General features: G+C 46.4%; 1 protein-coding gene across 2 annotated transcripts in view; it reads left to right on the top strand.

The window, feature by feature from the left end:
- BRD4 (bromodomain containing 4) overlaps nt 1–22,852 on the top strand; it is an 84,015-nt gene that overhangs the window by 42,678 nt on the left and 18,485 nt on the right. The window contains exons 6-13 of one of the 2 annotated variants that reach the window (XM_074929975.1): nt 749–884; nt 4,542–4,825; nt 6,157–6,516; nt 8,508–8,636; nt 12,955–13,164; nt 15,724–15,923; nt 17,755–18,053; nt 20,904–21,014. In XM_074929975.1, the coding sequence (XP_074786076.1) occupies nt 749–884; nt 4,542–4,825; nt 6,157–6,516; nt 8,508–8,636; nt 12,955–13,164; nt 15,724–15,923; nt 17,755–18,053; nt 20,904–21,014 (1,729 nt within the window). Of the gene's footprint in view, nt 1–748; nt 885–4,541; nt 4,826–6,156; nt 6,517–8,507; nt 8,637–12,954; nt 13,165–15,723; nt 15,924–17,751; nt 18,054–20,903; nt 21,015–22,852 lie in introns of both variants that reach the window. The other variant, XM_074929974.1, reaches the window with a different exon arrangement.

The following is a 22,852-nucleotide window of genomic DNA, read 5'->3' as shown; positions in this document are numbered from 1 at the left end:
CTCCCCCTCCCTGGGCAGCCTGTTCCGCTCTCTGACCACTCTTGCTGGGAAACATTTTCTCCTCCTGCCCAGCCTGACCCTCCCCTGGGGCAGTTTCCAGCCGTTCCCTCTTGTCCTGTCCCTGATCCCCTGGGAGCAGAGCCCAGCCCCAGCCTCTCTGCAATGTCCTGTCAGGAGCTGCAGAGAGGGATGAGGGCTCCCCTCAGCCTCCTCCTCCTCACACCGAACACTCCCAGCTCCTTCCCTGGCTCCTCACAGGATTGATTCTCCAGCCCCTCCCCAGCCTCGTTGCCCTCCTCTGCCCTCGCTCCAGCCCCTCGAGATCTCTCTGGGATTGAGGAGCCCAAACCTGGACCCAACCCTCCAGGTGTGGCCTCACCAGTGCAGAACACAGTTTTCCCCTCCTTTTTCCTCCTCCCCTCATTCAGAAAATACCTTTTGCTGCATGCAGGTAGCACATCGCGTGGGTTTATTCTCCGATACATCTCCTTGGTGCCAGTTGTCTGCTTTTACCTATAAAATATAAAGGCTTCAGGGTGAGGATTTGTCCATGCATTTGGTGCTTGGGACACTTTCCATACACCTTCCTGCTGCACCGTGGTGGAAACAGCAGCACCACAGAGGGTGAAAATACAGAATTGTCTCTCTGGGAATATTTTCAGAGAGAAATTTTATATATATATATATATTTATATAAAGGTATGCATCTCCATATTTGCCTAATTTATCATATCTGATTTTCCTCCAGCCAGGGGATGACATAGTCTTAATGGCAGAAGCTCTAGAAAAGCTTTTCCTGCAGAAAATCTCCGAAATGACCCAGGAGGAAACAGAAATTGTGATAGCCCAAACGAAAGGAAGAGGACGCGCGAGGAAGGAAGCAGGTACGACTCTCGGTCCTGCGCCCTTTGCTCAGCTTCCTGCCCACCAGCCCTACACCTTCGTCAATTGGGGTGTTTTAATTGGGGTGTTAATTAAACCCAGCCATGGGAACGCCGTGCTCAGCGCCGGCTTTATTGCGTAGCGAGTCTAAAAGAGTAAAAGTGTTTAATTCCTGCTGTCGGGGAGCCAAGAGGATGAAATATCCCTCACAGTACCTCAAGGGTAAAGTACAGCGGTTCGGAAGCTGCACAAATTCTGTTCTATCAGACCTTTTTGAGGTTCCCAGCTGCTTTTCATGGCCTCCTGGATGGCCTTGCTGTCATAAAAAAGCTGAGTTGTCTTCAAAAAGCATCGGGGACACCAGAGGAGCTGAGCACAGCACGACAGCCACAGCCCAGCGGGGGGATCCCGCTGCAGAGAGCCTCTGAGATCAGTTCTGAGCATCCCAACCCACCACTGGCCTCCGTAGAACTTCCTCAAGTTATAATTTCCACACCTCATTTACTAATTTTGCAGCAATTGGGGATAGATAATGATGCTCGACGAGCTTACCGTCCTTCGAAGGGGTGCATTGCCCCAGGCAGGGTGGAATGCTGCTCCCTGAAGGTGATTTCACCTTGTGCAGTGATCCCAGATGGCCAGAATCCCAGAAATCCCTTTTTTTTTTTTTTTGCATCTAGACTGATTAATTTCCCTTGTCTTGCTGTTTTTCAGAGCTGAAATACTAACCTGCACGCTTTAGGCTGTGTAAAGTCAAACCGCAGCATTTTAAACCATATCTAAGGTTATAAATCAGTAAAACAACATTGTGTGTTTGTGTCTGTTGCTCCAAGACTTTATGTTAGTGATGGATTTTTGGTTTTTTTTTTTTTTTTGGAAACTTTGCTCCCAGATCAATAATTTACAAGATCCAAAGGTACCGTTTTGCTCATGTAATGCAATCCTCTCGTTACTACATAATACAAAAGTTCAACCACCCATTAATTTATTTGCAGTCTGTCTCATAGGAAAACATTTAATATAGAGTAAAATAAAAAAAAAAAAATCTCTGCTGGCATTTCAGAGCAGGAGCACACCAGCCAGCTGCCAGGTTGGGGATTTTCCTGACAGGTCTCTGGTCTGAGCTCTGCAGCACCATCTCCTCTTTAAATAACTTGGTTATGTTGAAGGCTGGTTGTGAATCTGGGTTCTCCGTAAGAATCAGATTTTTTTTTCCATGAGGAATTTTTTCCAGTCTCCAGATTCTTTACAGCTCTTCTGTGACCTTTCTCCAGTTTTTCACATCCATAACTGCAGACACTGTAAGGGGACATAGATGTGACTGCTACTGGAGGGAAAACAGCCTTTTGATTCCCCTGTTTGTGCCTCAAGGATTTTATTAGCTCATTTTGGGGGGATCTCAACCATTTGCCAGGCTCAGTGTCACCTGCTGACACCATCAGATGGTTCTTTGAGGGGTAGAAAACATCCCAGCCGGGACTTGATCTCAGCGGCACTTCATCATTTTCCAGATTTCTTCATTTTAAACAGCTCTCACCTCGGAGCTTGTATCATTCTCATTCTTTTAACCCAAACGCTGTGCGAGACCAAGGAAAACATCACGTGCAGGAGCCTCCCCGAGCTTGTGTCACCACAAAAAAAGCTGCTTTGACCATATTTCCTGCCGGCGAGCAGGTGCCAGCATCCTGCAGCCCTTGAATCCTCGTGTCTCTTCTCCTCTCAGCCTCAGACTGGTGGTGCTGGGATCCTGACAGGTTATTTTTTTTCAAGGTTTACTTGAAAATCAGCAGGAGTTGTCCAGGAAGCTTGAAGATCAACCCTCAGAGGGTTTGTGGACCAGTTGTGGGGGGAGATGGTGAAGAAATGGGACTCGGGTAGTTGCTGTTGAACGTCCTCAGTAGCAGCTGGCAGAGAAAACCTTCACGTGCTGCCACTCGGACGGCGAGTGCAAATTCAGAGCAGCAAGATTGACTAAATCCCCCGAGTCTCCCCCCATTTATTACTGACAGTTGTCACCTTTCTACGAAGAGGGTTTCCATACCATTTTCAGAACATCTTTTCATCTAAAACACCAAGGAATAAAAAAAAGAAGTGTCATAAAACCAAACATCTCAAACTGCTCTAATTATTTTGCCTTTGTTTTCTTTCCCCTTCCCATGGGAGCTTTTCGCTGCCTGCGTCTCTCTCCATTACAGGACTCTGCTTCTGTCCACGTGTGGGTTTCTTGCACAGCTCTGGTTATTCTCTCTGTGCCGTCGAGTCTTCCCTGAAATCCAGGTTTTGAAGCACCAGCAAACCCAATGACAAACCAAGTTGTCATTACTTGTAGCTGCGAATTTTTTTTTAACTGTTATTTTTTTGAGGCACTATCCCTGCTGTTCCCTTACTGTGTGCAGGGAGTTCTCCTTGGTTAGAAAATTATTGACTGTCTCCTTTCCCAGCACCTCTCTGAGGGAGAAGTGATGGAATCACCCGTAGAGAAGATCTTTTTACCTACCCGGTGTAGCGAGTTGCTTACAAACAACTGCCTATTGCCTGGAGTCTCTCTTTGGGGATCTGCAAGATCATTTTCCTCTAGTCTGCTACACCTCCTGTTAAATCATGTTGTGTGCTAAATTTAGTGTATAATAGCCCATTTGGGGTTAAATTATCAAAAAACAGGTGTGATGCTGGTTGGAAAAGCTTCACTGCAAACCCCCCTGTGGATTTCTAATAGAAACCTCATGCTGCCTTGTAAGGTGGGAGGTGAAATGTGTCGGCTTTGCCTGAGCAATGCAGAGCTTCTGCACGGTCCCAGCAGGACCCACAGGATCCTAGAAGGAGCCACTGGATCCCAGCAGGAGCCACGGGATACCAGCAGGCCCATGAGATCCCAGCAGGACCCATAGGATCCCAGAAGGACCCACAAGATACCAGCAGGACCCACAAGATCACAGATGGGCCCACAGGATCCCAGCAGGACCCATGAGATCCCAGCAGGAGTGACCAGATACTAACAGGACCATGTGATCTCAGCAGGACTCCAGGATCCCAGCAGGACCCACTGGATCCCAGCAGGACCTACAAGATCCCAGTAGGGCCCACAGGATCCCAGCAGGACCCATGAGATCCCAGCAGGAGCCACCAGATAGCAGCAGGAGCATGAGATCTCAGCAGGACTCCAGGATCCCAGCAGGACCCACAGGATCCCAGCAGGACCTACAAGATCACAGTAGGGCCCACAAGATCCCAGCGGGACCCACGAGATCCCGGCAAGACCCACTGGATCCCAGCAAGACCCATGCTATCCCAGCAGGAGCCACCAGATACCAGCAGGACCATGAGATCTCAGCAGGACTCTGAGATCCCAGCAGGACCTACAGGACCACAGTAGGGCCCACAGGATCCCAGCAGGACCCACCAGATCCCAATAGGACCCACAACATCCCAGCAGGACCCACCAGATCCCAGCAGGACTCCGGGATCCCTCTGTCTCCCCCTTCTTTGCACACATCAGCGCTCCGCTGTCATTTGCAGGTGGAAGGGGGACACTCATTACCAAATGAGGAACGTTTCTTTACACAATGTTATTACAAAACATTAATTGGGGTTTTTTTATGTTAAAACAACTGAGTCTGAAGGGAGAAGCAACCCTTTCTTTCTTTCTTTTCTCTCGGCAGTGACATCCAAACCAGGATCATCCACGGTACCAAACGCAACCCAAGGCTCGTCCCCGGCGCAGACGCAGGCGCCGCAGCAGACCCTCCAGTCTGCACAGACGACTCATTCCTTCCCCTCCGTCACCCCCGACCTCATCGTCCAGGCCCCCGTCATGACGATGGTGCCTCCTCAACCTCCTGCACCGCCTCCACCTGCCCCCCAGGCCCCCGCGCCGCCGGCCCCGGCTCCCCAGCCCATCCAGCCTCACCCTCCCGTTATCCCAACACCCGCCCAGCCCGTGAAGGTGAGCCATTCCTTAATTAGCTTAATTAAATGATCTTGGTGGTGTAGAAACGCCGCGGCTGGCCAAGTGGTCGCCCTTTGCTTTGCCACTGAAGTTTCATTTTAAGGCAAATGGCTGCAATTTGGTCAAAAACTTCATGTTTTGAGAATGCTTCTTTCTCTCGGTTGAGTAGAAAAGGAGCCTGTGGTGACCCTCCCCGAGAGGGGTTAAATTAGACTTGATTATGTCCACCCAGGTTTGTGTTGGAAACCCTGTTCATCCTCTTAAAAACTTCCTGTTTTGAAATGACTTTGCATGTTTTAAGTTTTTAAAAATTTCATGTTTTGAGAATGCTTCTTTCTCTCCCTTGAGTAGAAATGGAGCCTGTGGTGACCCTGTCTGAGATGGGTTAAATTAGACTTGATGATTTCCACCCATTTTTTGGTTTGCATTGGAAACCCCATTCATCCTCTTAAAAACCTTCTTAAAAACTTCATGTTTCGAAAACACTTTTCATGTTCTAAGTTTTTAAAAACTTTTAAAACTTCATGTTTTGAGAATGCTTCTTTCTCTCCCTTGAGTAGAAAAGGAGCCGGTGGTGACCCTCCCCGAGAGGGGTTAAATTAGACTTGATTATTTTCACCCAGGTTTGCATTGGAAACCCCGTTCATCCTCTTAAAAACTTCATGTTTTAAAAACACTTTGCATGTTTTAAGTTTTTAAAAACTTAAAAATATTTTGAGAATGCTTCTTTCTCTCCATTGAGTAGAAAAGGAGCCTGTGGTCACCCTCTCCGAGTGGGGTTAAATTAGACTTGATTATTTCCACCCAGGTTTGCATTGGAAACCCCATTCATCCTCTTAAAAACTTCATGTTTCGAAAACACTTTTCATGTTTTAAGTTTTTAAAAACTTTAAGACTTCATGGTTTGAGAATGCTTCTTTCTCTCCCTTGAGTAGAAATGGAGCCTGTGGTGACCCTGTCTGAGATGGGTTAAGTTAGAATTGATGATTTCCACCCATTTTTTGGTTTGCATTGGAAACCCCATTCATCCTCTTAAAACCTTCTTTCCTTGAGCTTTGTATGACTCAGGAAGAAAATCTTGACTTGCCCAAGTGACTCATGCCCTTGACCTTTGCTGGTACAAGAGATAATCTGCATGTTTTTCTGTAGAGTTCAGGTCAAAAATATCTGAATATTTTTGGAAGGGCTTCCAATGTCCTTCTTGTAGCGTTGCCATGAGGCTTGAGTCACTAGCCCTGGCGAATCCAAGTCAGCGCTACAAGAAACACAACTCGAAGCCAAAAGTATGATGCCAAAAGTAATATTTTGCTTTATTTGCTCGGTTATAGACAAAAAAAGGGGTGAAGAGGAAAGCAGACACCACGACACCAACGACCATTGACCCAATTCATGAATCGTCATCGCTGCCCACTGAACCCAAATCCGCCAAGCTGGGTCCACGCCGGGAAAGCAGCCGCCCGGTGAAGCCTCCAAAGAAGGACGTTCCAGACTCACAACAACACGTGGTAGAAAAGAGTAGCAAAATATCCGAGCAGTTAAAATACTGCAGCGGGATCATCAAAGAAATGTTCGCCAAGAAACACGCTGCCTACGCCTGGCCCTTCTACAAACCTGTGGATGTGGAAGCACTGGGACTGCACGATTATTGCGATATCATTAAACATCCCATGGATCTGAGCACAATCAAAGTAAGCTCAGCTTTATAGGAGGGGGAGGTTGCGGGGGGGGGCTGAGCAGAAAAAAAAAGATTTCTTTTCTCCCCCGCGCGTGCGCACCGGGTATCTTCAGACATCAGCCAGATTTATTTTGGCCGTAGGTTTTCTGGTACGTTCGTTCTCTCCTCTTCTCCTTTTGCTGGTATCGTGACATTTGGGAAAAACAAACAAGCTGGCATCCTTCCAGAAGGGCTCTCAGGAAACGCTCACACGGGGTTTTTTATAGAAAATTTCCATTACTGTATAAATCTACACTTTTTTATTTTCGCCCAGGAGATGGCCCCAGAGAGCATAAATCACAGGAATAAGGGGATTTGATTTAAAAAGCCCCATTTTCAATTCTTTTCAAAATAAAGGCCTGTCTTTCTGAAGTTGTCTGTCTAAATCAGTCTTCTGTTAAGCACAGGTAGTTCCCTCGAGTTTAAAAACACTTCATTTTAAAGAGCGACTGCAAATTCATCCACGTTTCCCCTTGAAACTTTAATTCATTATTGGAGTTGTTTAATTTTAAAAAGCAACTGCAAAGTCATCCATGTTTCCCCTTGAAATGTTAATTCATGATTTAGAAGTCTTAACTTTTTAGCTAGGAAACCTGAATTTCTTACTTAGAAGTCTTTAACTTTTTAGTTACAAAGTGTTAATTCATGATTTTAAGTCTGTCTTGAGCTAGGAAACCTTAATTCCTTATTTAAAAATCTTTAACTCGTTAGTTCTGAAACTTTAATTTATTCTTTAGAAGTCTTAACTTTTTAGCTATGGGATGAACTTGCGTGTGAGCAGTTTAAGCTCAGCTCTAACTCCAGCTTTTGCCCATTCTGGGCCTGCGTTTTAAAACCAGAGAGTGAGTTTTCCCTTCCTGCAGCCCAGGTTACGCCAGGGCTGAAGCTAACGAGGATCATGGCTCTTCCCCACAGCGTTTCAAACCTGTAGGATCTTGATGGACCAAACCCTGGGGACACCACATTAAATTCTTGGCTTTGGCTTTTCTCCTCTGGACTATCCAGCGATGAGCGTTAGGTCTTGCACGTCCGTTGCTGCCTGTACATCTCGCTGCCCAACTGTCTGGCCGGGCTGCCTGTCTGAGATCACCCTTGGCAGATGTTGCCAGGACAGCTGTTGAGCGTCTTCCAGTTGTCCAACTCAACCCCGTTTTCCCAGGCAGGGAGAAGGAAGCGTGAAGCTTCTCTTGGCTCAGCTGGCCTTGCCACAGCTGGATGCGGCGTTCGGAGGGGTGAGGGCTCGTCTTGAGGCTCAGGATGGGAGCACGCAGCAGTAGAGCAGGTCTGTGCCCTCCTGGGCTGGAGGTCTGAGCTTTAGAGACACCAGTTTGGTTCCTGGAGGAAGGGTGGATGGTTGAAAGCAGGTGAGACGGTTGAATCCTGTCCCCTGCATCAACAAAAGCCTGTCACCTTCTTCCACTGTTGGGTGAAGGACCATCCTGGTGTCCTCTGTCCCTCCAACCAGGCTACGCCATCAGTGTGACTCTTGAGATTTTCCTTCTAGAGGAACCGTCTGAGCAAAGCTCGCTGTGTTCTTCTGCTAACACACCATCTCGGGTGTGCAGGGAGGTCTCACCCTTCTTGGTTGAGGGCAGGTAGAGCCGGGCTTCGTACCGGGGCCTTTGACACCGCTCTTCAACCCCTTGGCTTCTTCATCCAAACCACAACCACGTAGGCAATGAGAAGGTGGCTTGGAGAGCACATTGTCTTCATTGGAACATCCTTGAGGATGCCCTGTAGGCAGCTCTGTTTTTTTATAAACCACCCACAATCCTTCGTTTGACCAAAATCAGTCATTCTTTTGGCCAAAATTAGTCGTAGGGAGAAAAACAATCACGGGAAATCTGTGGGCGCCCCAGAGTTGTATTTATTTAATCGATCCATTTGGTGTATTGGTGCTGTTAATAGCAGAGAATTTTGTTGGGTGGTTGTTTTTTGTTGTTTTTTTTTCCCTCTCCTTTCTAGTCTAAACTGGAGAACCGGGAATACCGAGATGCTCAGGAATTCGCAGCGGACGTGCGATTGATGTTCTCCAATTGCTACAAGTACAACCCCGCTGATCACGAGGTGGTGGCCATGGCACGGAAACTACAGGTAAGGACGCGTGTGCTCGCAGCCTGCCACGAGCACCAGCCTCTCTCTTTTTATTTTTCCAGCCTAAAGGCCAGGTAGTCTTGAAAGAACATTAAAAAAAAAAAACACCACCGTGGTGGATAATGATTAAAAAAAAAAAATGCTACTTTTTGCAGTGAAAGCAATTCAAGGACTGGGCAGACCCAACCCAATTTGCTTCTTTAAACTCTTGTTTAGTAGCATCTCTTTTGATGAATAGGAAGGAAAAGCACAACTCCAAAATATCACTTTTCTCCCCAAAACACCTAGAATGAAAATAAGCACCGGTACCTGCTTGGTTGTGCTTTTTTAATTACCTTTGCAGTGAAGTTTTCGGCTCTCCGCTCTACCATTAAAAATTCAACCATTCCCATGATTTCAGGCAGTTCATTCCCTTAAATGCTGATTTTTTTTAATTTTTTTTTTTTGCCTTGGGAGGATTGTGGGTGCAGTTGCCATTTTCTAAAGGAATCAGGTTTCTTGCTCGATCCCTCCTTAATAACGTCACCTTTGTGTCACATTTGATACCAACCAAGCGGCTGGGAGCTGCTGCAAAATCCCCAAAATTAGGAAAAACACCTCGATGGCAGCAAGGAGGGGACACAGATGGGACGTGACCATATGTGAGGCCACAGGAACCAAATTGGTGAAGGAAGAGGTTTTATTGGCATCAAAAAGTGCAACTCCAGCGGCATGAAGCAGAACAACACCGCGGCAGAGCTCTCCTACCTGAAAGGAGAAGAAAATGAGAGTGGTTTGCTTGAATCTTCAGAAAAGAGGTTGAGGAGGGATCTGAATTACACCAGAAAGAGCCAAAGAAACTATTAGATTGGAGGAAAAGCTGCTAAATTGGGGAGAAAGCTGTTAAATTGGGAGGGGAAGCTATTAATGTGGGGAGAAAGCTGTTAAACTGGGGGGAAAGCTGTTAAATTGGGGGAAAAGCTATTCGGTTGCAGGACGTTTGACTTGAGAACCCAAAAAAAAAAAAAAAAAAAAGGAGAAAACTGGATATTAATAGATCTTCTGGGTTTTGCTAACTGGAAACATCAGGTAAGAACCTCTGTGTGCCGCAGCTTGCCCCTCGGCTGGAGCTGGAGGAGAGGTGTCAGGTCCTGAACAAGCTGCCAGCTGTTTCACTTTGATCCAGATGTGCAGCTGCAACAGAGGCTCAAGAAAACGAAGTGGTGACAAACCCGACACCCTCCGGGATGTGCCCTTGGGTTTTGTTTTTTTGTGGTTTGTTTTGTGGTGGTTTTTTTTTTTTTTTGTCCACGCTATTTTTTCGTGGTGCTTTTATAAAAGCACAGCTCAGGTTTGGGCTGGTTTAGTTTGAGACGAATTTATGCTGAGTAAATGTGGGTTTCGGCTTGTTCTTAGCATGAATTTATTAGAATTCGTCGTCTTGTTAATGTTTTTTTCTGGATTTTATGGTGAGCAGATGCCTGGAAAACACAGTGCTCACCCTCTTCTTGTTTTGGTCTTAATGAAGAACTTCGCAGCCTCTTTAAGCAACATCTTGGAGCATTTTCCTATGAAAGGTCGTTTATCTGATCTGAAATTCCAGTCACACTTATCACAGGCTGCCAAGCACCGAATAGTTTCCTGGAAAATTGTGATTTTTCTTTTCTTTCACCCCATTTTATGGAGGAAAATCCTCAGCGATGGGCATTGCCAGGTGATGCCGTCTGGACCGAGGGCTGTATGAAATCAGGATTTCACCCACATGGATCCCGTGGACGGGCTTGGGAACACGTCCCTGTGCAGAACAACCGCTCGGGAAACTTTTATTTCTGACATCAAGATGAAAAAAGTGCTTTTTGAATAGAACAGTCGCCAGAAAATGGACATTAAATATCAGAGCAGCCCCGTCACGGGGATGCAGTGGAGGTGGCACCCTCTCCCTTTGCTTTTCGCGTGCCTAGAAAACTGATTTCAGAAATAATGTTTAAAGCAAAGGAGGTTTCTGGAGTGTTGCTGAGGTTTGGAAACAAGGCTGAGGATTCAAGTTTGGGCTTGAGTTCCCCGTAAACAATAAACGCAGCATCTTGCTCAATAGACAGCCGCGGTCGCTGCCTGCTGGATTCTCCCTCCATCCTGGGAACATCAACCTCTGAAATAACTCGTTTTTCTGCTTTTTGTTACCTTTTCATCATCAGAAGATGATTTCTTGGCTCTCCAGAGTTAATGCCAGCTCACGGAAGAGGTTTATGGTTTATGTTTGCCCAAGCGAGGACGGCTCAGCGCTACCAGTGATGTACAGAACAGTTGCAGTACGAATCCCTGATTAATCAGGCATTAATTAGCTCATTATCTACTCACAGGGTTTTCTCTTCCATCCATTCCTGGGTGGATTCCTTGGGATCCTTCGGCCACCGAGGGCTTTTCGTAATCTGGGTGGTTCTGAATTGATGAATTGCTCTTGAACTTTACACAAAGGAACTTTAAATTACCCTTCCTGGTAATTATACGTATAAAAAAACCTAGGAAGGTTTAATTTCTGACCCTAGAGAATTTAAAAATTGAGTATATATGGCAGTGTAGCGTTGCCTGCGGGTGGTAATCAAGGACTGGACTTTCTGGTTTGTGGAGAACATTAATTAGGTTGTAAACAGCCATTAAGTGGAGTGAATCAGTAACAAATGTATGTGTGTGCCTCCGTCATCCCACACGGAGCTTGGAAATCTCTCCTTTTCCTCCAGTGTTTTCTGCTCCTTCCCCTGAAATTTGAGCCTGAGCACGTAAATGAAGCCAGTGGCATTTCTGCCAGCAGATGGAAGCAGCAAAGCAACAGCTACAGCGCCGGGAAAAACCCTCGCTGCTGGAAAAAAAACAAAAAACTGAATAAAGGCACAAGTAGGGTGAGGATGGAGAAACGCAGTCATGTTTAAGAAGTGGAAAAATAACGTATGTGGAGGTAGAGGAGAGCCCAACATCTCCTTAAAATCACAAGGATGAGCCAGAACTGGAAGGGCTGGAAGCCTTCAGGAAGGGAAACATCGCCCCTGGGCTCGGGCAATGAGTTAAATCAGTGTGATGTGCTATCACGAGGCATTCGACTTGCTGAAGGATTTTGGATAAGTTTGGATTTATAAATCCATATGAGCGTGCTCAGGGTTCATATTTACAGTCAATAGGGTTTTAGAAATAAGCCTCAGGCTTGTTATGGTCAAAGCTGTGCACCCAGGATGTGGAAAAATGTGAAAAATAAATAGTAACTATATTCTGAAAGTCGAATCTTGAGGCAGGAGGAGAAATTATCTTCTATTTTTTTCATGACTCAGTATTGAAGAGGTGGACACAGACACTTGTGCCACCTTCAGGTGGCCCTTCCCACCATCACTTGAGTCATCTGAGAGCTGCTGGGCTCTTTATGGTCTCCAAAAGGAGCCCGGGGTGAGTTGTTAAGCTCAGAAATAAGTACTTGACTCCTAAACACCTAAAAGCAGGTGAATTGAGCCCGTTTTCAGGGCTCACTTGCCTTTTACAAGATGCCAGAAAATAGGATTTCTGTCCGCAAGTGCTTCAGTCTTCACAAGGTGGCACTTTTTGGGGAAAAAAGTCTTTTTGGGTGCAAGAGGCACTCGTTCCTTTTCTGGGAAACTAGAAAACACCCCCTCAAAACTCTTCCTTCATCTGAAGTCAGCTGGCACCAAGAAATACAACCAGGCTCTAAGTACAAGCAGGCTGTTCCCCCTTCTCTGCCTTGTCTTACGTTTAAATAAAAATGGATTTTCCTCTCAGGCTGTAGGAGGAAAAAAGACTTTCACCTCCATGGGATCACTGGAATTAAACCGGCTTCGCATCCCTCGCTCTCGAGGATAATGGGAAACGTCCCTGCACAAGCGTTTGGGTTGACTCGAGGTGGTTTTCAGGGGACGTGTGTTGAAGAGCAAAGGGGATTGGAACCACGGGGCTGCGGCTGCAATTCCCACCCCGAGCTCTCCACGAATCCATTGCGAAAGACGTGGAAGATCTGAAGAACCTGGATGATGTGGCTTTAAATGAGTCTTGTCCTTCTTTTTGCCAAGAAAGCTTGGAGATGATCCTTGGGGTTCCTTCCAACCTGGTATTCTACAATTCTGTGATTCTTGCTGTTAAATTCTTTCCCCCCCCATAACCATCTTGGAGTCAGAATTCCAGGTGGATTTGAAACTTTCAGGAAATTATCTTGTCTGGGACATGCAGCGGGTGTGTTGATTGCTTGAGTAGAGACCCCAGGTTCATCGGGAACACCCTCACAACCACTCTTGTCATACCCAGCTTTACCCACACTTCACGTCCTTTTTCCTTGGATTTTCAGGACGTGTTCGAGATGCGCTTCGCCAAGATGCCGGATGAGCCAGAAGAACCTGTGATACCAGCTTCTTCTCCCGTAGTGGTGCCCCCTCCCACCAAGGTGGCTCCCCCTTCGTCCAGCGACAGCAGCAGCGACAGCTCCTCCGACAGCGACAGCTCCTCGGACGACTCCGAGGAGGAGCGAGCCCAGCGGTTAGCGGAGCTGCAGGAGCAGGTACCGCCCCCCTCGGGATGGCCCCGCAGTCTCCAACATCTCCTTCTCCTCCAGCTTCGGGGACTGGGCTCAAAGCCGTAGACTTTTGTGGTGGTACAACAGTGACCAGCAGCTGCAGAGTGCTCCAAAATCCTTAGTTCTAAAGAGAAGTGTGAAGGAATTGGGGCTTTTCAGGATGGGCCTTGTTAGGATATGTGAGGTGGGTTGTGATGGCAGGAGTTTGCTGCCTGTGCTTGGGTGGTGCCTCCTGAGCAGGCAGGACATCCTCTGAGCAGGCAGGACATCCCCAAGCAGGCAGGACATCCCTGAGCAGACAGGACATCCCTGAGCAGGCAGGACATCCCTGAGCAGGCAGGACATCCCTGAGCAGACAGGACATCCCTGAGCAGACAGGACATCCCTGAGCAGGCAGGACATCCCTGAGCAGACAGGACATCCCTGAGCAGGCAGGACATCCCTGAGCAGACAGGACATCCCCGAGCAGACAGGACATCCCTGAGCAGACAGGACATCCCCAAGCAGGCAGGACATCCCCGAGCAGACAGGACATCCCTGAGCAGGCAGGACATCCCTGAGCAGACAGGACATCCCTGAGCAGACAGGACATCCCTGAGCAGACAGGACATCTCTGAGCAGACAGGACATCCCTGAGCAGACAGGACATCCCTGAGCAGACAGGACATCCCTGAGCAGACAGGACATCTCTGAGCAGGCAGGACATCCCTGAGCAGGCAGGACATCTCTGAGCAGGCAGGACATCCCTGAGCAGGCAGGACATCCCTGAGCAGACAGGACATCCCTGAGCAGACAGGACATCTCTGAGCAGGCAGGACATCCCTGAGCAGGCAGGACATCTCTGAGCAGACAGGACATCCCTGAGCAGACAGGACATCTCTGAGCAGGCAGGACATCCCTGAGCAGACAGGACATCTCTGAGCAGGCAGGACATCCCTGAGCAGACAGGACATCCCTGAGCAGGCAGGACATCCCTGAGCAGACAGGACATCCCTGAGCAGGCAGGACATCTCTGAGCAGGCAGGACATCCCTGAGCAGGCAGGACATCCCTGAGCAGGCAGGACATCTCTGAGCAGGCAGGACATCCCTGAGCAGACAGGACATCCCTGAGCAGACAGGACATCCCTGAGCAGACAGGACATCCCTGAGCAGGCAGGACATCTCTGAGCAGGCAGGACATCCCTGAGCAGGCAGGACATCCCTGAGCAGACAGGACATCCCTGAGCAGGCAGGACATCCCTGAGCAGGCAGGACATCCCTGAGCAGGCAGGACATCTCTGAGCAGGCAGGACATCCCTGAGCAGACAGGACATCCCTGAGCAGGCAGGACATCCCTGAGCAGACAGGACATCCCTGAGCAGGCAGGACATCCCTGAGCAGACAGGACATCCCTGAGCAGGCAGGACATCCCTGAGCAGACAGGACATCCCTGAGCAGGCAGGACATCCCTGAGCAGGCAGGACATCCCTGAGCAGGCAGGACATCCCTGAGCAGGCAGGACATCTCTGAGCAGACAGGACATCCCTGAGCAGGCAGGACATCTCTGAGCAGACAGGACATCCCTGAGCAGGCAGGACATCTCTGAGCAGGCAGGACATCCCTGAGCAGACAGGACATCTCTGAGCAGGCAGGACATCCCTGAGCAGACAGGACATCTCTGAGCAGGCAGGACATCTCTGAGCAGACAGGACATCCCTGAGCAGGCAGGACATCTCTGAGCAGACAGGACATCCCTGAGCAGGCAGGACATCCCTGAGCAGACAGGACATCCCTGAGCAGGCAGGACATCTCTGAGCAGACAGGACATCTCTGAGCAGGCAGGACATCCCTGAGCAGGCAGGACATCCCTGAGCAGGCAGGACATCTCTGAGCAGGCAGGACATCCCTGAGCAGACAGGACATCCCTGAGCAGGCAGGACATCCCTGAGCAGACAGGACATCCCTGAGCAGACAGGACATCCCTGAGCAGGCAGGACATCCCTGAGCAGGCAGGACATCCCTGAGCAGGCAGGACATCTCTGAGCAGGCAGGACATCCCTGAGCAGGCAGGACATCCCTGAGCAGGCAGGACATCTCTGAGCAGGCAGGACATCTCTGAGCAGGCAGGACATCCCTGAGCAGACAGGACATCCCTGAGCAGACAGGACATCTCTGAGCAGGCAGGACATCTCTGAGCAGGCAGGACATCTCTGAGCAGGCAGGACATCCCTGAGCAGGCAGGACATCTCTGAGGCAGACAGGACATCTCTGAGCAGGCAGGACATCTCTGAGCAGGCAGGATCCCCCAAACAGAGCCACCAGCTCACTTGTGCCTTGGTGGGGAGAAACCCCCCCAGACGAGTTTGTCCCCTTCCTCTTGTAGCGGTCAGCGCTTTCATATACAGAAGTCAGCAGGGTGAAAAGCTGGAGGAACTGATTGAATTAATAGTAAAAGATAAGAAAGCGTTAGGCAGTAGAGAAAAAAGTTAATTACTATGGAAAAGGAGGAGGTGCTGGGCAAAAATATCTTGATCTTTGTGTGTGTGTGTGTGTCTGCCTCTCAGCTTAAAGCAGTGCATGAACAGCTTGCAGCCCTGTCCCAGCCGCAGCAGAACAAACCAAAGAAAAAAGAAAAAGACAAGAAGGAGAAGAAAAAAGAGAAGCACAAAAAGAAAGAAGAGCTGGAAGACACCAAGAAAAGCAAAGCCAAGGAGCCGCCACCCAAGAAGGCCAAGAAAAGCAACAGCAACAGCAGTACCTCCAGGTCAGCCCCCACCCTGCTCCAGCCCGGCATCCTTCTGTTTCACCCCCCAGCACTTGGAGGTTTTTAATTCCCTCTTTGCTAATGAATTCAACCCCGGAGTCCTGAGGAGTAACATCAGCAAGGCCCCGGCCTCCGGAGGCCTTTGCTCAGGGTCAAATCCCAACCACGAGTTTAACTTGGGGTTCCAGGGGCCAACGCTTTTCCGCGTGGCTGCGCTGAACGCGCCGAGGGTGGGAGAGAGGCAAAACAACCCCCCTGTGGAGTCTCTCTGTTGGCTCTCAAACCCTTAAATCCGCAAATACTTCCTCCTTCTCCTTTTTTTTTTTTTTTTTTTCCTGTGGGGCAGCTGTAGGTTTTAAACAAAGAGGTAAAGACACCGAGAGCCGCGGCTGCACCGCTTGGCAGCTGCTGGCTCAAAGGAGAGGCAGGATTTTGGTGTTTAACCCGAGGCAGAAGGAGCTGTTTGGCATCATTTAGCCATAACGAGGTGAAATTAAAAAAGAAGGAAATAACGAGCAAGATGTTGGAGCTCTGTCTCTGTCCCGGGGCCTCACCACAGCGTTCAGGCTGTTCAGACTTTGCCTAAACCCGGCGGGCACGGCAGCGGATTTAGGGAAATGGATCGTCTGTGACACCATTAAGCCCACCCTTGGCTAATTTGGGGGTGATTTTCTACCCCCAACTTCATTTATTTACGACATTAACGCTCAATCTGCTGCAAATAGTGGGATAAATATTTACAAATCTACCCCCATCAGTTTTAAAATTCCGGGAGTGTCGGCAGGGAGGCCCCGTAGCTGGTTTTTTACATATTTTTACATATTTTTTATGGAAGCTGGGTTTTACTTCTCTGTACGGGGTGTCTGGCTCTGAAACAGCCCAACCTCTGGCTTTCCTGGAGAGAAACAGGCAGCAGCACTTGAGCCTCAGTCCATCCACGGGCTGATGTAAGGAGTTCTGCTCTGAGCTGCTCCTGCTTTTCTGACCTCCCTCGGGGGGCCAGGCAGCTCAGCCTGGGGTGTCTGACAGCAGGTTATGTTCAGCTTTGAGTGTCTTAACTTCAGGTTGAGCTCAGTATTGTGTGTCTAACAGCAGACTGAGCTCAGCTTTCTTGTCTTAACACCAGGTTGAGCTCAGCTTTGGGTGTCTAACAGCAGATTGAGCTCAGCTTTCTTGTCTAACACCAGGTTGAGCTCAGCTTTGGGTGTCTAACAGCAGATTGATCTCAGCTTTGGGTGTCTAACTTGAGGTTGAAGTGGAATTTTGGGTGTCTAACAGCAGATTGAGTTCATTGGGTGTCTGACACCAGACTGAGCTTAGCTTTGGGTGTCTTAACAGCAGTTTGAGCTCAGCTTTCTTGTGTAACAGCAGATTGAGCTCAGCTTTGGGTGTCTAACAGCAGATTGAGTTCAGCTTTGGGTGTCTGACACCAGATTGAGCTTAGTTTTGGGTGTCTTAACAGCAGTTTGAGCTCATCTTTGGGTGTCTAACTTGAGGTTGAACTGCAGTTTTGGGTGTCTGACAGCAGATTGAGTTCAGATTGGGGTGTCTGACACCAGATTGAGTTTAGCTTTGGGTGTCTAACAGCAGATTGAGCTGAGCTTTCTGCATCCCAGCCTCATGCTTGAGCTTCAAGCTCAAGCTATAAATGAAAACGATGCTCAGTTCCAGGCTGGAAACTGGGAATATCAAGAAGTGCTTTGGTGGTTACAGGGAAGGGGTTAGACCCAGGTGAAGGGGTTAGACCCAGGTGAAAGCGTTAGACCCAGGCGGCTGCTTTCCAGCGCTCCGCTCTGCTCTAGAATAACATTTCCTAATTGTTCCTAAGTAGTAAGAAGGAGCCTGTGGCGGTGAAGAACAGCAAACCCCCTCCAGCCTACGAGTCGGAGGAGGAGGAGAAGTGCAAGCCCATGTCCTACGAGGAGAAGAGGCAGCTGAGCCTGGACATTAACAAACTCCCCGGTGAGAAACTGGGCCGAGTCGTCCACATCATCCAGTCGCGAGAGCCCTCGCTCAAAAACTCCAACCCTGACGAGATCGAGATCGACTTCGAGACGTTGAAACCATCCACCCTGCGGGAGCTGGAGCGATACGTCACCTCCTGTTTGCGGAAGAAGAGGAAACCTCAAGGTACCTTTTAGCCCCAAAAACGCTTTTTTTCTCCTTATCCCAGCGCCGCGTTCCCAGGAGAGACGGGCAGGACCAAGCTGGGCTGCTAAAAAGGAGGATTTTTGGTTAATTTTAAAAATTTTTATTTCATTTCCATCTTAACCCATCAACACGTCATTCAGTCTCACCACGGGGTCGACACGAGGCCACCCGTTCCTCTGTCCCCCCACCCCAAAAAAAAAAAAAAATCACGATTTTAATTCCCGTTAAATCTTCCCACAGAGCCCGAAGGGGGTTGGTTCAACCTGACGCAAAAAATTAATCTGAAATTCATTAATGAACTTTTCTGACGAGGGGCGGAGCTTCATTTTGGGGCACGTTCCGGGGTGATGTCGGGTGGAGCTCGACGGGACTCACCCCCCACCTCCCCCTCTGCAGGGACACGGGGGGGTTTTTCCCCTTTTTTCATATATCTGGGGTTTATTTTTTATTGGACGTTTTGGTATCTTTTGATACACTTCAATATGTCTTCATCTCTTTTAATCTCTTTTAAATCTATTTGAAATAGTTTCAAACCTATTTGAAACCGATTTTAAAGTATTTTGAATTTATTTTAAATGTTTTTAAGCCTATTTTAAATATTCGGAACTTTTAAAAGTATTTTAAATCTGTTTTAAATGTTTTTCCATTTATTTTACATCTTTGAAACCTGTTAAATATTTTAAATTTAAATATTTGGAAACCTCTTTTAAACGTTTTGAAACCCATTTTAAATATTTGAAACGATTTTTAAATTATTTTAAATCTATCTTAGGTTTTTCAACCCATTTGAAGTATTTTAGAACTATTTTTAAATATTTTGAATTTATTTTAAATATTTTTAAACTTATTTTACATATTTTAAGCTTTTTAAATTGTTTTAAATCTGTTTCAAATGTTTTTCCATTTATTTTACATCTTTGAAACCTATTGTTAAATATTTTAAATTTAAATATTTGGAAACCTCTTTTAAATGTTTTGAAACCCATTTTAAATATTTGAAACTATTTTTAAATTATTTTACATCTATTTTATGTTTTTCAACCCATTTTAAATATTTTAGAACTACTTTTAAATATTTTGAATTTATTTTAAATCTTTTTAAACTTATTTTAAATATTTTAAGCTTTTAAAATTATTTTAAATCTGTTTCAATGTTTTTCAATTTATTTTACATCTTTGAAACCTATTGTTAAATATTTTAAATTTAAATATTTGGAAACCTCTTTTAAATGTTTTGAAACCCATTTTAAATATTTGAAACCTGTTTTTAAATCTATTTAAAATCTATTTTGTGTTTTTAAACCTCTTTTAAATATTTTAGAGCTATTTTTAAATATTTTACATTTATTTGAAATATTTTTAAACCTGTTTTAAAACCTATTTTAAAGATTTGAAACCTATTTTAAAATATTTTGATTTGTTTTAAATATTTAAAATTTGTTTTAAAATCTATTTCAAATCTATTTTATGTTTTTAAACCTATTTTAAATATTTGAAACCTGTTTTAAAATCTATTTTAAATCTATTTTATGTTTTTAAACCCATTTTGAATATTTGAATCCTATTTTTAAATATTTTACATTTATTTTAAATATTTTTAAACCTATTTGAAACTGTTTCAAAATCTATTTTATGTTTTCAGACCTATTTGAAACCTGTTTTAAAATCTATTTTAAACCTGATTTTAAATCTATTTTAAATCTAGTTTATATTTTTAAACTTTTTTCAATATTTTTCAATCTATTTTAAATATATATTTTCGTTTCATTTGTTAGAGCCATCGGTTCCATTTAAATATGTGTTTTATCCCCATTTTTAGTACTCTTTAAAATACATTTTTCTATCATAAATAGACATATTTATAAATGGCCAAAACCAAACTCAACCCTTTTTTTACATAAATTACCCGCAGGAAAAGGGGATGTGGCAGCAACAGGGGCAGGAACAAGGGAATTTAAAGGGAATCTCCTCATTTCCTCTGGCCGAGGGGTAACGGTTCCTTCCCGGGATAAACCCGAGCGGAAAACAAACCCGGGCAAATCCTGGAAGTTTTCTTCATCCTTCCGTACCCGAACAAAACCCGTCGATTTTTTGTTAGTTTGTTTGTTGTAGGGGTTTAGTAAAGGGCTCCGACATCGCTGGTGGCGTGAGCAACGCTCAGGCTGCAGCTGCTCGTTTTAATTCTCATTTAAGCTGTTAAAATTTTGTACTTTTCTGTTGCCTCAACCTCCTGCCACCTCCTTAAACCAACAAGTTGAAGCAGCTAAAAAAAAAATAAATAAATTGAGTTTCCAGCCTCATATCACGCAGCTGAGTGGGGTTAATCGCTGGCTCCTGGCTTGCCATAAGCAGGCGGAGGAGAGGAGCCCCTGGTCTTACTTAGGCCAGCCTAAAGCCAGACCTTGCCATGCCGGAGGGGTTTAGGAGGATGAAGAAAGACCTGGCTTGAGCAAGTGAGCGCGTGTCGCGTGGCCAATGTCTGCTGGGACGGGCTTAAATCCCGGGTGGCTCCTGTCGGCACGTCCCCATCCCCTTTTGGGTGGTGGGGCCACCCCCGTGGTGCTGCACCCCGTAAAAACTCCTCACCCCAAAGACCTGCGAGGCCCTGCTGCGTCCCGCCTAGTGCAGCTCAGCGATGGAAATAAGCAGAGCCTCAGGATTAAAGCTTGGCTCAGCCCAGCCACAGGAATATCAGGACGCCGCGGGTCTTGCACGGCCCCCAGGGTGGGTGCGGGAGGAGCAGGCAGGCCTGGGAGGAGCAGGCAGCACCAGGCAGGACTCAGGGATATTAATTAGCCTTAACGATGTTGTCCTGTTGTCTTCTTGCAGCGGAGAAAGTGGATGTAATTGCTGGTTCCTCTAAGATGAAGGGGTTCTCCTCCTCCGAGTCTGAGAGCACCAGCGAGTCCAGCTCCTCCGACAGCGAAGATTCAGAAACAGGTTAGACGCAGCTTATTTAACGACTCAGTCCTAGACCTGGTTTCTGTATAAATAAATATGTTTTAATTCCTGGCTCGGTCTTTTAATTATTTTAATTATATTATTTTTTTTGGTCTTTATAATGAAAAAAAAAAAAAAACCAAACCAAGCTACGCAGCCACGTGTTGCTCAGTTTTGGGCCCGACACAGACAACTTGGCGAGAGCGATGTTGTCTCTGGCGGTTCTTAAGCCCGGCACAATTTTTTTATAAGTTTTTCCTTCCTTAGACACGAGCGCGGGAGCCAAAAAAACCAGTTCTTTGACTGGTTAGTGACCTAGATTTGTATTTTTAGAAAAACGCTGTATTTTTCCCTCAAATAGGGGTTTCAAACATTGTCGCCAGCACCACTTGCGCCACAGAAAATGGAGAAAGGTGGAGGAAATGGGGTTTTTACGTGTAAAAGCCTTTTTATTTTATGGCATCGGGCAGATCTTGATTTTAAAAAGGATTTAAAATTAAATTTTAAATCAGCAGAGTGGCGCCTGCTCTGGGTAACTCTTTGCTTCTCCCTCGTACCACCATCGTTCGGGTTTAAATTAGAGTTTTCTCACGTTCTTAATTATTACACTTTCCTTGTTAGCATTCCCTCCTTGGTTTTAGAGAAGCAAAGCTTGTGCCGTCACTTAAAGCTTTTTTTTCCTCCTAGCTGCTAACTCAGCTTGGACTCCGGAGGTTAAGCTGGGCTTAACCCAGCACTTAAGTCAACGGTAAGACTTTTGCATCTCCAGCGGGTTGGGAAATCAGGAGATGCACGTGGCAGAAAATAATCTGGATTTATTTTCGTAGCTGGGTCGGGTGCGTAGGACAAACAGCACCGAAAAAAAGGAGCAGAAATTTAAAAATAAAATAAATAAACCCCAAAAAATAAAGCAGGATTGATTGGATTTGCCTTTGAGCTGGTGCTGGCGACGCTTCCCAGTGATCCTCTGCTTTTTTAGGATGTGTTTTCTGGGATAAGTTTGGAGTCTGAGATATTTGAACATATTTACCTACTTTAGTGTATTTTTTAATAGAATTGAGTTTTGGTTGTTTTTTGGTTTTTTGGTTTTTTTAAAGGAGGTTGAAAGGTTTTGATGGAGCGTTTCGGGTTGACTCTCAGCAATCAGAAAATTTAATTATTTGGTGCTAAATTTCTGCCCTGGCTTGATGGGGAAAAGCAACACTTGCTGTATTTATGCTCTTAAACGAGTTTTTATCCAATTTATCTTTATTTCTGCCAAGCTCACGATTACATCAACCAGAATAAACCCGAGCAAGCAGTTTATCTTGACCCACCTTAACCAGGTCACCTTAATCTTGGCCACAACATCAGCTCATCCCAAATCCAGAGCCATTTTAATCCCAGTCCCATTTCCACATGGAGCCCATCCGATAAAATTTACCCACTAAACCCATCCTCTACAAATCCCCCAAACTGCCTTTTATTGCAAATTCTCTTTTTTTTCCCCCAAAGCTGATGGGTAGCTCCTCAGCCTGGTAGCAGAATCCTCAGCCAGGTTGTGTTTTGGGTGATGATTTATTGGGATGATCTCGGGGATCCCTCCGCAGCTTGGGGACGGGATGTGAGCTCTAAGGTGGGAATTTTTGGGATGCTCTGGCGCCAAAGGCTTCTCGTTCCAACGAGCAGCACTAATTAAAAATCTAGAAAAGCCCCAAAATTTCCTCCCATCGCTCTCACTCTGGCAAAACCAGCCTCAGAGCAGAAAATGCTCTTTTTTTTGAGTGTTTCTCCCCAAACGGTGGCTTGTTGGATGCGGAGGAGCACGGGTTGCTCTTGGCATTTTGAGTTTTTTAGAT

The sequence above is a fragment of the Athene noctua genome, chromosome 31, assembly GCF_965140245.1.
Source record: "Athene noctua chromosome 31, bAthNoc1.hap1.1, whole genome shotgun sequence".
Lineage (NCBI taxonomy): Eukaryota > Metazoa > Chordata > Aves > Strigiformes > Strigidae > Athene > Athene noctua.
The sequence above is the reverse complement of the archived record's forward strand: the minus strand, read 5'-3'. Positions and strand labels throughout refer to the sequence as shown.